Here is a 15,273-nt window from a genome sequence, read left to right as displayed (position 1 = left end):
TGCCAAGAATTCAGCTCACCTGGACTGGGGAGAGTCTCCCTGAGAAGACTCCCCTGCTCCCAGCAGGAATGGGGCAGGAGTCTCCAGCCTCTTGGCTTTCTGCATGGTATTCCCAGGGGGAGGTCTCTCCCCACTCAGCCGGTCCTGGAAGGAGCTCTCTCTGCTGAGGTTCACGTCAGAGTAGGGGCAGCCAACTAACCTGGGACAGAGAAACAAAAACCAGGGAGAGATGACAATGCTTACCAGTCACACAGCCTTACCAGCCACAGGAAGAGAAATCCATCACAAACCCAATAAAAAAACGAGGCCACAAACACTCAGGGAGATGTTATCACCCACTTTGAGGTGGTGTTAAAGAAGAGCCCGTCCTCTGTCACCTGCTTATTTGAACATCTCATGGAACAAGTGAGTTTGGCAACTTTCACTCTGAAAAATCCAAAGCCCACACTGTAAGCTACCAGATCTTCAGACCTGAGATTGTTTTCTTGCTCTTTAAAATAGTTTACTGGAGAAAAACCTTTCTCTTCCAAGAGAAATCAAAAGGTAGAGCACAAAACCTGAGCGAGCTCTCCTCACTCTTGTACTTTAATAACCTACCCACACTCTCTCCCTCTTTAATATCTCCTTGCCTGCCATTCTTGGGTATATTATTTTACAAAAACCCCTCCTTTAGCACTGCTGGAATGCAGAAATTGGAGTGAATTAATCTGTTTGCAACGCAGTTATAATGATTATACTGGTATAAACAGAATTTATGATGAAACAGCACATTTAGACACAAGAGGGAGCTGCAATTGCAGATATAACCACCTCCAGGACAAACACTGAGATCATTTCAGTGCAGTGCAGGTGCTTGTTGCTGCATTATCATTATTAACAGCACTCAGACTCGTAGAGGATCTCATTTACATACGTGTAATGTGTCCCATATCGTGGTCCCCGGACGTGCCCGATCCCGTGGCAGCCTGGAGTGGGACACACTTGTCCCACTGCTCCCTCTGGATCCTCAGCACCTGAAAATAAAAAATAAATAATAATTAAAAAAAAAAGTAGTTACACAGATTTGCATGTGAAGAGCAAAAAGGCACTTAGGAAAACCATCCAGCATCACACTGTGGTGACTCTGTTTACCTAGAGGGACCTGCAGAGCGTGTCCAGTCTTGGCACACCAGCCCACGGGATGGATGTCAGGGCTGTCTGCATCCACCCAGAAATCATAATGAGGGTCCCAGCCATCAAAATGGATCTGAAAGAAGCACAGTCTCAGTCAGAGAGACACTTAAGGGCATGACTCAGCTTTTATGTTAACTTCCCCCTCTGTCTCACCTTGCTCAGCTTGGGGCTGATTCATTCAATCTTTCATTTCAATCAATTCAGTCAGGCACAATCAACCCTGTGCTCAGGGTAACTCTTTGTTTTCCTGCATCTGTGCTTTACAGAACACCCAGGTTCTGGTGACACAGTTGTGTCACCCCACAGACCACACTACACTCAGAGCCCAAACCTATGCAAACAAACTGGTCATTTAATTGTTCTGTTCTCTGAGGATCCCAAAACACCAGAAAAGCCAACAAGTTCGGTGAGTTTTGCAGTGGATAAGCTACAATTTCCAGGTAATAGCTCAGATCCAGGTCAGGTTAACAAAGACTGAAGATCACTGGAGTTTAAAGGCTACTGGGTTGGCTGTGCAGCAAAGTTTCAAATGGATGAACTGAACACCAAGCTACTATATATTGGCAAAACTTGGCTTTTTCTCACAGCACATGAGACTGAGAATCAACTGGATAATGGGAAGTGAACTCCACTCCTGCCCACACAACCATCCTTTGGGAAGGAGACCTGTGGCCAAGGAGCTTCCATCAGTGCAGACTCCACTTTTGCTGGCTCATACTTAATTTCTCAGAAGCCAAAGCACACCAGATGTTTCTGGCAATATATTTATGTGAAAAGAATTACTTAAGACTCCATTTATGTTACAAATTCCTACTGGAGAATGAAACCACTTCCCTCACGGACCAGGGTTTAAATTGCTTTGAGTTTTCCTCTAAAGCATGGTAGGAAAAAAAACCCTGTCAGGTATTTTCCCCCCAGCTGAACACTAATGCTGCCTTCAGCCCCAGAGAGCACACAGAAAAACGCCGAGAGATGGCAAATCACACTGTCAAGTGTCATTTCAGAGCAGTTACATTAAAACAGCAACTAACACCACCAGGCAATTCCATCAGATTTCAGCAGAACAAAGCAGCAGAAATCATTTCCAGTTGGGCAGGCCCCGAGGCCACATCAGCTGCCAGGCAGTTGTTTGCTGCTCCTCCAACCAAGGGGGTGTTTTTCTGTTCCTCAGCACAGGGCTCTGCACTCGGGAGCAAGGTCACACCTTAATGCGATGGTTGTCCCTGTCGACTATTGTTGCCACTCTTATCAAGATGGGATTTCTCCTGTCCACAGCCTCCAACTTCATATTAACTTGGAATCCGTGAGCAGGGCGCTGGAAGAGAGCATTGTAAGCGGAATGTTAAAAAGCCTGGGAGTTCAGAGCTGCTCACCTGCTCGGGTTTTCATCCACCCCTCTGGAGCTCTGGGCACTGATCTCACACAGACTGCTCCAGAGGCCAAAATCAGAGTGCCCAAGAGTTCCCAACAGGTTAAAATCAGAGCTTCCAAGAGGTTAAAATCTGAGTTCCCAAGAGGTCATAACCAAATTTCCCAAGAGGATTGAGGTGTGTGTTTGTCAGCAGTCCCAAATTACTCGAGGCAGCCTGAGCTGTCCCAGCACAGAGGAGAATTTCCCAGCCAGGGCAGGAGGCTCTTCCCTCACAGACCAAAGGCCAGACACCACCACAAGCTCCACTGACACATGGACTGCAGCCTGACAGCAACATCCCAAACCCAGCAGAGAGATGATCTTCTCTTAGAGAAGAGAAGGCTAAGAGGGAATTCCAACAATCCCTGCAAATATTTCCAAGGGGTGCCAGAGGATGGTGCCAGACTCTGTTCAGTGGTGCCCAGCAACAGGACAAGGAGCAGTGGCCATGAACTAAACCACAAGTTCCACCTCATGAGGAGGAAGAACTTCTTTCCATGGAGGTGGCAGAGCCCTGGAGCAGCTGCCCAGGGTCCCTTCCAACCTGAATCTCTGGGCAACAGACAGCTTTGCCCAATTTTCCCATTTATCTGACTGCAAATTCCTCCTCTGACCTCCAGAGCTGTGGGTTATGGAGCTCTGGATGCTCCTTCCAAACACATCCCCCTTCACTTCTGTACACAGAGGTCAGGATTTTAGCAAGAAGTGATAAATTTGGTGTCTGAACACAATCAGGTAAATGAAAAGGTGATTATAACCACCACTCTTCCCTGCCAATCTTCCTTGTCCTTTTTACTGCCAGTGGCTGGGGGCAGGGAAGGAGGTCCCCAAACTCCCAACCTGAAGTTCCATTTTGGTCATTTCACCTGGACACAGATTTCTCCCCACAGGGCACTCTAGAAACCAGACAGATCTGAACTGCTTTTATTTTTAAGAGCATGTTATTGAACCAGCCAACCTTGCCTGTCTGCCCTGAGGAAGGAGCCTGAGATCCAAATCCTGCCCAGGAGAGGAGCCAGGCTGTTTGTTTAAGCCTTGCTGGAGGGCTGTTGCCCTTCTGGCAATAATTTATGAGGGGTTTTGAATTGCCAGCCCCCAGAGGATGAGCTGAAATGCAAGTGATGCTTACAATGGAACTGCCTCCTGAGGTTTTTGTGGGGGGGGAGGAGAGGGCAGAAATGCAGCCCCAAGACCTGCTATTTGTGCTGATGATCAGTGTCTCCAGACTAGATAAGACAGCTCTTTAAAACTGTTAACAACTAATTCAGTGAGAAATCCCTGTTCTGGCTCTCAACCCGTATTTTTATGTACTGATTTCCTGTAATTGCTAACTGGCATAATAATAATAATTTTTAAAAAATCAATAACTTCGCCATTTATTTGCACTTCAGCCCAACCAAGCCAGAAAAATAATGAGGTTTGATCTTGAAAAGAGTTCTAATAACTGTTGATATATCAAATACTTTTTTTTTTTAATTGTCTCGTTTTTGAAACACAGTTTTGGATGCTAATTTACACTCTGGAGTTTCGTGAGAGCCAGAATTGATCCTTCTACTCATCTCTAAAAGCCTGACACCCGAAGGAACAGAACAGTGATGTCCAGGAAACAGGAAAAGAGGCAGACAAGGCAGTGCATCCCCTCTGGGAAACCTTGATCCCAGGGATGTTTTGGAGTTCAGCTGTGCTGCAGGTAATTCCAGCCGTGTTTTAGAGTTCTCTGAAGAGGCAAAACCAGCCTCTTCAAACCCCTGACACCCACCTTGCAACCTGCAACAACCTCCAGTGGACACCTGCTGAAACTCAGCAATTATCAAACCTGTCTGGCTGGATTTTTGCCTCCCTTATCTGAGGCCTCCCTGATTGCTTTTCCTCCTCAGTCCCAAGGACCTTTCCAGCAAAATCACAGGAGGGCAGCAGGTATTAACCTGCAACTCCAACTGCAGCAGGAGGAACCAAGTGTCACAGTGGCACAGAAAAGGTTTTGAACATATTGCAAAGTTTAGCAAGGTGAGCCAGCAGCGTGGGAGGGAAAAAAAAAATCAATTTTAAAGTATTTGTAAGTTATTTTAAAGGTGTTTGTTTTGTTTCTGCTCACAGTGAGCTTCCAGATAAATGCACTGAGCTGCAATGAAAGAAAACAAAAGCTCGTGCTCCCAAGGTTGAGAGAAGCACCTTCAGAGCCTGCAGGATGATGTTACTGCACCCAGGAGCTTGGCAGAAATGCTCTTTCATCTGTTAATACACTTGTTTTCTCCACAGGAGAAGTAAGATCTATATTAGAACATGTAAGTCCTTGATAGGAACTTCTCTGCCTTAATTCCAGCCTCACCTGGCAGGGAAATATGGATTTGCCCAGCTGCAAGGTGAAAGTATTTTAGAGAGGTTTTTTATACAGCTGATGAGTGCACACTTGTCATTCCCCTCAAACACATCCATGCCCTTCCCTTTTCCTTCCTTTCCCACCAAATATGCCCAGTTTCAGGCCAGTGATTCCCACTTCTGACCCTCACAATGGGAGAGTCTGGGAATGGCTGTTCAACCAGCACCAGTCCTGCTCAAGGTGTCAGCTGGGAGATCCCCTCTGCCCCCCTCCAGCAGCTCTTTCTCCACTCTGTGCCCTCTCTGAGGCACTTCCCACATTCCTCTGGAAGCCACAGTTTTCTGTGTGGACTGAAGGCTCTTCCCTTCAATCTGCCAGTGGAGCAACTGGAGATATTTAGTCAAAACTCCTTTCCAAGACAGCTTTTCATGGCATTAAAAAAAAAAAAAAAAATCTTGTATTTTGCTCTGTGTGTTTTGTTTGAGCAGCATCATCTTTGAGATCATCTCAAAGTAAAAAATCTGGAGATCACCTTAAAGTAAAACCCAGTTTCACCCTCCTGGCACAGACAAGGTGAGCCACCCTCAAACAAAGCCTGTAGCACCAAAGGGTGGATAACAGCACCTGAGCAAGGACCATCCAAGAGATTCACCCACCAGTTTGAATGCTCTCGCTGGGGCAGCTTGGGAATTGGTTTCTTCCAAGTATTTCTCCCATGAGAAGGCTTTGGAATCCTTGTATCCTGGAAAAAAAAACAAACCAGAATTAACATTTAAGTAAGAAAAACCCCATGTTTACTGTTAAAAACAACAGGGCAGCAGCTCTGTAACCCATGGTTAATGATGCTAATTTAGCACTTGCAATGGATGGTGCTGGGAAGTGGCCTCTTTGCTCCCCCCCACCATTCCAGCAGCCACACTGCCACTTCCCAGGCCCTACACTGGGCTTTAACCCTGACAAGTTCATTTCTGCACAGCTTAATCAATTCTAATTCTCCAGAGAAAGCTGCCAATTAAAGGCCAGTCCGAGATTTCGGTGCTGTGCGGTGGCATCACTAAATTAATTTCCCGTTTTATTAACTATTCTGTGTGTGAGTGCCTGCAAGACTGGAGAGACTTCTCACCTCCTGCTGCCTGCTCAGTAAAACCAGCAGCCTGGAGAGAAAAGGCTCCCTGGGTGTGCTGCTCTAACAACACTGGGCTGTCTCTCCCTGGCAATTACATTTAAGAAACTACTCTATTTTTTTTTTCCTCTTCCCAATTCAGTAATTTTTACCCCCAGGATTGGCTCCTTTGGGCAGGAGGGTGCAGGGACTGAATGCAGAGCGTTCAGTCTGCAAATTGCTGCGTTAAAATCCCTCAGCAGAGGCCAGAACTGGCTGCAGGGGCTGCTGGGGGCACAGGAAATCCTGATGTGAGCAGAGAACTGCCTTGCTGCACATTCCAGGAGCAGGGACAGATGTTTACAAGCCCTTCTGCAACTGTAGGAAAAGCACAGAGGCCAATCCCTCCCGTGCAGAGGGATCTTGTAGTGCCTCCTGCTCCACAGGTCCATGGCAAGTACAGGAATTCTTGCTCCAGGGCTGTCAGTCTGGCAAATGGCAGGGTTAATTTTATTATGTTTGCTATTTCTAAGGTGAATGAGGCCTGAAAACAGCGCTGTTTTCCCTGCATGTTCTGTCCTTTCTCATTTGCCAACATTCCCTTCATTTACCAAATTCCAGTGCAGCAGAAAGAGATGTGGCCTCAGCTACTCCTTCGCTTCCAGAAATTCCATCTAGGAAACCACGATACTGCTTCCTTTTTCTTCCAGCTTGAAGGAAATGCTGGAAATCCTTCAAAGTTTTTAGCTCCTGAAATCGAATTCCCCTCTAAATCACCAACCCCAGCTCCACTCCTCGAAAGAACTGTGAGCCAACACAAAATCCAGTGGCAAAAGGCACGAACAACAACACTGTTCAGTCAGTAAAGAGTCCTGAGTGGAACGTGGAACTTGCAAACCCGTAATTATGTGGAAAAACACAGTTTCTTACAGGTTTTTGTGGGTTTTTTGGCTGAGGCAGGAGAGAAATCTCACTTTGAACATACCAGGTGGTGTTGTCAGTGGGGTCCCAGTTTCCTGGCAGTAGCCCACAGGACGGATGTACGGGCTGCTCGTTTCACACCTGAAGCAAAGAGGGAGAAGTTGGCAGCAGTCACATTTAGAGAGGAAAGCAAAGAAAAGCAGGATTTCAGATGCTGCCTGATTTGCTGGGGGAGCAGATGCTTTCAGTGGGTGTGATCACGGTGTGGAACACGAGCAGTACCCTGTTAGGATGGTAAGGCCAAGTTTTCCAGGCGTTTGAGCTGCCCCCAAAGACAGGGAAATACACAGAAAAACCATGAAATGGAGATCCTTGGCTGAAAGGGACCTTAAAGATCATCCAGTCCCAAATCCCTGCCATGGGCAGGGAGACATTTCACTGGATCAGGTTGCTCCAACCTGGCCTTGAACACTTTTAGGGATGGGACAGGCACAGCTTCTCTGGACCTTAAAAATCTTAAAAAACCACCAAAAAAAGCTTCCACAAACCACCACCACCAACAACTACTCGAATCACAGCCCAGCCTGCACACAGATCATCCAGGCTAAAATGCAAAGGAAGCAAAGAAACAAACTCCAAACATTCATCCCTCACCCAAACACCATCACTGTGGAAGAAAGGGAAGTTATTAAGGTCTTTGCCAGGAGCTGCACATTATCCACTAATCCTTGCTGAATCCCACTGGTAGTTTGCCTGGTTCCCAATTTTATTACGTGTTTAGATCTTCTGAGTCCCTGAAGGAGACAAAGGGCCAATTTGTGACAGCCCCTTTTGTCACACCAGCTCAAAGGAAGGGATCAGAGCAGTCTTTCAGATCCAGGGTGAAACCTGTGTGTTGTCAGCCAAGCTGTACTTTGAAGCTTTGTTTGCTTGTGCTTCCCATTAAAATTTTCAAATTCCAAACAAAACACGGTGTGGAAACAAAGCTTCCCAGGCTGAAACAAGTAAAGGAACAAGATGTGAAGGCCTGTGAATGGGAACACCAGTGTGGCAAAGCTCTGCAGGTGCAATTCAGGACTTGAAAGACTAAATGTTGGCACTTCTTTTTATGTTCAGAGGCCCTCAGCCAAACTCTGCTGAAGGAAATGGAAAAGATTTCTCCTGACTCCAGCACTGCCTGCTTCCCAACAGAAGCTTGCAGAGAGACAAGCCAACACCCAACTGCTAGAAGTGGAGCACAGGATCTTACTAATTCCAGGTGCTGTCACTGGTGGAGTTTGCTCTTCCTTTAGCTCTGCCAGAGGAACCTGACCCGCTCCCGGCCCAGCAGCTGCATTATAGAATAGAATCATGGAATGGTTTGGCTTGGAAGGGACCTTAAAGCTCATTTCCTTCCACCCCCTGCCATGGGCAGGGGCACCTTCCACTAGCCCAGGTTGCTCCAACCTGGCCTTGGACATTCCAGGGATCCAGGGGCAGCCACAGCTTCTCTGCCCAACCTGTGCCAGGGCCTGCCCACCCTCACAGGGTACAATTTCTCTCCAATATCCCACCTATCCCTGCCCTCTGGCAGTGAAAAGCCATTCCCTGTGTCCTGTCACTCCAGGCCTTTGTCCTAAGTCCTTCTCCAGCTCTCCTGGAGCCCCTTTAGGCACAGGGATGCTTCTCACCTCCAACACTTCCCACACAACTCAAGCCACCCCCACTGGTTCTGCCCTGAGCTGCCCAACACTCAGCCAGGAGGGAAACTACCGAGCAAGTGTCCCTTTGTGGAGACCCAAAGTAACTATTCACGTGCCTGGAAACCGATTTAAGATCCCAACTTTAGCGGTTACATCTGAAATATTAACTATTACCCTTAGTGGAAGAGCAAAACAAAGCCCAGTGCCCTTGCAGGTGTGAGTGAGAAACAGGATCTGTTTACCAGTAGTCGTAGCTCTCATCCCAGTTATCGAAGTGGATCAGCAGCCGGTTGTCCACCATGTCAGTGATGGTGGCCACACCCACCAGGGAGGGATTCTTCTTGTCCACTGCCTCCAGCTTCATTCCCAGACGAAACCCAGAGGGTGTGACAGGCTGAGGAACAGGACATCAGGGAAGGGAAATCAGCCACGCTGTTGGTCAAGCCTAATTCCCCTCATAAACTCATCTGTAACCCCAAAACCCGCAGACCAAAACATGTCGTGGTTACCAGAGAGAGGTTTGCAGGCAGGATTTCCCTGAGTTCTGCCACTGACAGTTTCTGTGGCCAAAAAAAAGAGCTGATGTGGCTCGAGAAACAGCGTTTCCAGGTGAACCCACCACCACAGACTCCCAGGCTGAGACAGAAATGCCTTGCAGTGATGGGTATTGCACTGTCCCACTAGTGGAAAAGTCAGGAGAGTCCTCAAGGAAAAGAAGGGACTCAGTGGGAAGCAGAGCAGGGCTGGGCCCTGATCCTACTGGAGTCACTGCTTGTCCATCTGCAGTGTCCAATCCATCAGCCTTTGTGTCACTGGAGTGACACAGATGGCAGGGAGGGTGACACAGGGACTGAAGGGTAACAACCCCAAACAAAGCACCAGGGGGTGAGGGAATGAAAAATGACCCCAAGATCCACAGCCCCCATAATGAATCCCATGGCACACATGAGCATGCTGCTGGAAACCAGAAATTATTTTGGAAATGATTAAATTAGGGGAAAGTGACACAAATATCCCGACTGCAGGGACACGGCAAAACAGACGGCTGTAATATATTTAATAAATGGTCCAGTAAATCCTCCCCTCCAGCATTAAGGAGGAAGGGAAATACAAATTCTTTCTCTGGGAAGTCAGTGACTGGGGGAAGGAAGAAAAATTGTACCAGTTTTCCATCTTAAAAATAAATCACAGCAGGAAGTAGTTTGCATCTGATTGCACCACAGTTGTACCTCTGACACGAGCATATTAAAACCACGTAAATATTCTGGTCAAAACTCACTCAGCACCAGACCTATTGAAACACCTTCTGTTCCACATCATCACTTACAGTGCTGAGGGTCTTAAAAAGGCTTTTTGGAGCTGCTTGAGCTTTGCAATTCTTCAGATAGGAAGTCCAATTAAATTCTCCCTCCTTGAAACCTGGGAAGAGAGATAAAAAGATTGTTCTACCTGGCCCTGGAACATTCCGATGGGTTTTTCAGAAATGGAAATTACCTGGGAAGAATATGAACTTTGCATGATAACTGCCCTGCTAAAACCTTCAGGGGATGTGCATTCCAGCTAAAGCATCTCTCTCTTTTTCACTCTAATGGCCAATCATTAATCTCAACCTTCAGATGTTTCTGGGAAATCGAAATGCGGGGAAGAAGCAAGTCCTGAACCCCAAGGAGACATCCAATACCGAGTTTCTAATTTGACTAACAACATCACTCCCTGGGAACATCAAAAAGAAGCTGTTTTGTTCTTTTGTGAGTCACTGTGTTAGCTACACCTCTTCCCTTTAGCCCCTCAGAGCGAGTTCCACCACGAAATCACACTCAAAATGAAGCCTGCAGAGCCAGGACAGCCAGTTCTTAGGAGAATTTATGGTTTCTTGTACACCACTTTAATTTTATTTTATTTTTTTTCATACCTTTAGGAGGGAGCAGCTTATGGCTTGTTTTTTCACACCAGCCCACAGGATGGATGTCTGAGGAATCAGCATTAGCCCAGAAGTCATAACACTCTGGGTACCCATCGAAGTGCAGTCGCATCCTGTAGCCTTGGATCTACAATGAGAGGAGCTCTGATTGTCAGAAAAGGGTCATAAAGAGCTTAAAGGAAATCACTAATCAACTGCATTGTTCTTTTCCATGTTTGTCCATCACAGGCAATTAACAGGCTTGCTATTTTGAGCTACAATTGCAAAAATCTGACAGCAGGATTTCAGGCACAGACACTTAACCACATCCCACCATTCCTTCACTGTCACCTTGAATTAATTAATTAATTAAAGTACTATTATTTTTATGTTTCTACTTTTTAGTGGAAAAAAAAAAATCCCAAATGTACATGGGACTTTTGGAACCAAAGACAGGAAAAGCAACTACCTCAGCCACCGTGAGAACACAGAATCGAGAGGGGTGTTCAGGATCCAGCCCTTCCAATTTCATTCCAACTTTAAATCCATTCCGGCCTTGTGGGAATGACTGATACTGTGAGAGGGGGAAGAAACATTTGCTTTCAATTCCTAGAGACAAAATCTATTGCAGAGCAGTCATCAGATATACTTAGAGCTTCAGATGTTCAACTCAGAGAAGAAAATTCTATCCCCGAGTGGCTGCTGCTCTACGAGACAGGTGCAGGTTCAGGGATCAATAATGGCATGATCACAGTATTTCAGATTTGTTATTCTAATTAATCTCTCAAAAACACTGAACCACGGGCCTGTTGCAATTAGCTGTGAGCAAATCTTTGAGCAGATGCAGAAATGAGTTCTTCTCAAACACAAAAGAATCCCTTTCCCAGCCCAACGCAGAAACAGAGCGGGGAAAGCTAAAATCACTTTGTCTGTCAGTCCAGACTCTCCCCAGAGGTAACCTGTCATCTTCAAATGGTGAAAGGGACAAGACAGGTTTGATCTGGAGCCCAGTTACTCCAGAAAACATTTGTGGTTTTCATTTATTTGCAGTCTTAATCCAAGTGAAACAAGTGAAGCGTAGTGAAGGTTTCAAATAAAACCTGAACTGGGATTGTAAATGGCTTTTTGACTCACTGCAGGACCTTCCTGCTCAGATCACTCTGGAAGGACCAGGAGCCCTTGGCTTTGAGGAGCTTACAGGGAGCTGAATGTTTAATGTGCAGGAGCAGCTTCCCCAGGGCTGAACTCACCTCTGCCACCTTCCCTGAACGGACACAACTCCCTCCCTCCCTCCTGACAGACACTCACTGAGTGAATCTACAACATTCCCAGAGCTGCCTGACTCGAGTTTCCCACAGGGAAGGCTGGAAGGGGTGTTGTACAGCCACAGACATGTGACAGACATTAGGCTGTCCCTCTCCAGCAGCCCTGGGATGTTGCCCAACAGCCCATTTATCCAGAGCAAAGCAGATCCAAACAGTCGCTGTTGATTCGGGAGTGAGATCCAACCAGCGTTTTTAATGCCCTGGTTTGGGATGAGACTGCCAGGGCAGATGCCTCATTCCACAGGAACATGTGGGGCTTTCTCTGCCTGTCTGCACCAAAACAACTCAGAAATGTTACTGCTGGCTTGAGGGGGGTCTCCAACCCCACCTCCACCGAGCCAGAAATCCTGCGATGCTGCCCAAGAAAAAAACGGAGCAAGGGAGTGGAAAAAGCTGCCAACCTCTCTGAACAGTTTGGGGGGAGCAGCTGGCATCTGTTCCTCTTCCAAGTAGGAAACCCAGTTCCATACCTTCTTCTTCCCAGGAAGCACTAATTAATCAAAAACAAAGAGGAAAAAAAAAATCAACGTTTCTCTCCGACGCTTCCCGCTTTTCTCCTCCTCTCCTCTCTTCTCCTTCTCCTCCCACGAACACTCCAGCTGGTTTGCTGTGGCACCCCCAAAGGAGGCAGTGTTACCCAACTTTTGAGGAAAAGCAGGAATTCCAGCAGGAGGAAAACCGTGCTCATTCCTCACTGAATGAAATTTTATTTATGTCCCAGGTCAAAAGGATTGTGGCACCCGAATTCCCTGGCAAGATGCCCACGGAGAGGTGCCAGTCTGGAAAGTCTGGACAAGGCAGAATAACTTTAAAATGGGGAAATTAATCCCTTCTCCTGATATTTCACAGAGGAATAAGAGGTTAAATATGAACTAAGAGACAGCACAGAGAGGCATATAACTGCAGCTGCAATAAACCTAAAATACAATAAATGAAAAACCAAGTGAATTTTCGTTCAGTTCACAAGATTTTATATATATATATACACACACACATATATTTATAACCTGCTAATAACACAATGCATCTACTAGAGAGGCAGCTCCAAGGTAATGAAACAACTTGGATTCATTCTAGAACCACAGTCATACACACAGAAAATTACGTTTTAAATGTATATTAAACATCCCCCCAGTTACACTCTAACTCATTTAAGGTATGTAATACATTTAACTCACAGTCTAGAACCAATCCCATTGTTTACAACTTATTTTCTCTTTAGCATTGCAGGCTCTGGCTGTGAAACTCTCCAAAGTCAATGGAAAAAAGATTCTTATTGTCTTCAGTGAGCTCTGGATCAGGCTGATTCCTTCCAGATCCTCACACTGTGCCCATCATGCAGGGAAATCCAGGATATTCCTGCTAATACATCCCAGAAGCTGCCTGTGGTAAGAGGGTTATGTACCTAATAAGCTCCTCTGAATGTGAAATGAGCTCTACTGTCCTTTCCTCTTCTGTTTATTGTTATTATTATTCACTTTATAATAGCTACTAAAAAAGAAAAAAAAAATCTATAAACATCAAAGAAAAGAGACTCTGAGCTTAGCTCACCTTGTTTTATTGGTTTAGTGTTTCTGCGGCTTTTCATATTATTTGATTTATTCTTCTCCTAGACACAGATACGTTAAAAAGAAGTTTAGCAAGGTTGGTTTTCCCTCCCTCTGATCATCTCACAATGCAGGTACAATAAGGGTGGAACAGGTAACTACTAGCAGGACTATTAGCCAGCATTATGTCTCTTGAATAACCCTGCAAGAACAGCAGTAGGGAATGTCACACAGATAACTCTGATCCTGCAGTACCCCAAAGCGCTTTACAAGTTATTTAATACATGCTCCTGGAGTTCACTGAGACGTGGCTGCAGAAGAGCAGCCCAGGCCCAAAATCTCCATTACAACACAGAGGATTTGCTGTCTGCAGTGCAGGATTTGCTCCTCACGTCAGCAGCCTTATTCTAACTCCACTTTCCTTTCCCTTTCAAACGTCCCTCCATGCCAGGGAATGGATACAAGGGGGGAAAAAAAGTCATTGCTGAAGGCCTGAAGGAAGCAGAAGCTTCAAGGAACTCTTGTCATGGGTGAAATTCCTCCCCCCCCCAGACAAGGTGGTTTCCCTGTGTCACACTCCAAGCCCAACTGCCATTCACATTTCTTTGGTGTGGTTTCCAAACTCAGGTTTGATTCCTCCCAGGTTGTCATTTCTCAAAGCAAACCAAAGAAAAAGGCCAAATGTGCAATGCAAAGGTGCCACCAGACACGCCCCAGAAGGGACAGGGGGGCAGCTCCTAAAGAGGAGGAGGAGAAAGGGGAAGAGAGAGACTTCAAGGACTTCTGAAAACATCCATCCCCTAAACCATCTCACCCACATCACAGGGCAAAGCTGAGCAAGGAGATGAGTTAAACTGCTCATGGCATTAGAGGCTGCAGCTTGAGTACCCACCAACACCCCCACAAGTGGCTCAGCTGTACAGAGCCATGTGTAATATGTGAATATAAATGAAATGGCTCAGGGAGACGCTGCACAGGCAGGGGCAGAGCACAGGGTTGCACAAAGGGTCCTGAACTTCAGGAAAGTTAAGGAAAGATCAGCTCAGGACTGAGGAATTTCTATTTATCCACCACTAATGCAGGTTTCTGGTAGTGCAGTGAGTGTACATGCAAATATCTAATAAAACCCAATCAAACCCTGTGGTTTGGCACTAATATTCCATATCACAAAACAGTACTTGACTGAGAGAAAGCATTTTGGAGGTGTGTGGTTTTATTACTGTGACATACACCTGGTGTGCAGGGCTGTAACTACACCTGGAAAGTCACAGTCTGAAACCCTGACCTTCACTTCACACGAGCTATTCACTCAGCCCTGTAATTCCTCAGAACTGGCATTCCCATCACTGGAGTAAACCAGGATCAGCCCCAGACCCTTCCCTGGGTCCAGAACAACCTCCCTCAGCTCAGTCTGCTCTGCACAAGGAACTCAGAGACAAAACAACTGCCCCTGCTTTGCACAGCTCTCTTCAAAGCAAGGACATGCAGCCTGGTTTACCTCATCCTCATATGCATTTTCCTCCTCATCCTCCGAATCCAGAGGGAGCCTCCTCTTCCTCCGGAGCCGTCTGACAGGTCTGCCAGCCTCGGTCACCTGACAGGCACTGCTGGTGGGAACATTTCTATTATTTCCCCTGTTTCTGCAGTCATCTGCAATGTCTCTGACAGCATTAAACATCCAAAATGGAAAACATAAGGAAATGAAAAGTGCAACACCACCCCTGCAGTGTTCCCAGTGCCTCTGTGCCTCTGGAGAGGCTGAGAGCCTGAAGAAGTGAAGGGTGTCTGCAGGATTTGCTGGATACAGAACTGTAACACTTGCTCTGAGGAGTTCATTCTACTCCCAGGGACACTCTTCTCTGTCACAATGTTCCCTTTAAACGTTTTTAAAC

General features: G+C 46.4%; 2 protein-coding genes across 7 annotated transcripts in view; one reads left to right on the top strand and one right to left on the bottom strand.

Moving 5' to 3' along the window:
* EPB41 (erythrocyte membrane protein band 4.1) overlaps nt 1-15,273 on the top strand; it is a 777,038-nt gene that overhangs the window by 141,221 nt on the left and 620,544 nt on the right. The gene's annotated exons all lie outside the window — the stretch shown is intronic.
* LOC126645580 (lethal(3)malignant brain tumor-like protein 3) overlaps nt 1-15,273 on the bottom strand; it is a 42,503-nt gene that overhangs the window by 16,151 nt on the left and 11,079 nt on the right. For 2 of the 5 annotated variants that reach the window (XM_050326181.1, XM_050326184.1), the window contains exons 3-15: nt 14,880-14,988; nt 13,386-13,443; nt 12,236-12,324; nt 10,979-11,083; nt 10,522-10,657; nt 9,937-10,028; nt 8,852-9,003; nt 6,992-7,068; nt 5,561-5,646; nt 2,378-2,488; nt 1,132-1,246; nt 914-1,013; nt 20-199 (exon numbers count right to left, since the gene is read on the bottom strand). In XM_050326181.1, the coding sequence (XP_050182138.1) occupies nt 20-199; nt 914-1,013; nt 1,132-1,246; nt 2,378-2,488; nt 5,561-5,646; nt 6,992-7,068; nt 8,852-9,003; nt 9,937-10,028; nt 10,522-10,657; nt 10,979-11,083; nt 12,236-12,324; nt 13,386-13,443; nt 14,880-14,988 (1,410 nt within the window). Of the gene's footprint in view, nt 1-19; nt 200-913; nt 1,014-1,131; nt 1,247-2,377; nt 2,489-5,560; nt 5,647-6,991; nt 7,069-8,851; nt 9,004-9,936; nt 10,029-10,521; nt 10,658-10,978; nt 11,084-12,235; nt 12,325-13,385; nt 13,444-14,879; nt 14,989-15,273 lie in introns of those variants that run through there. The other 3 variants (XM_050326182.1, XM_050326185.1, XM_050326186.1) reach the window with 3 other exon arrangements.

This window comes from Myiozetetes cayanensis, unplaced genomic scaffold (genome assembly GCF_022539395.1).
Source record: "Myiozetetes cayanensis isolate MyiCay16 unplaced genomic scaffold, myiCay2020 scf31, whole genome shotgun sequence".
Classification (NCBI taxonomy): Eukaryota; Metazoa; Chordata; class Aves; order Passeriformes; family Tyrannidae; genus Myiozetetes; species Myiozetetes cayanensis.
This window is presented reverse-complemented; position numbering and strand designations above follow the sequence as displayed.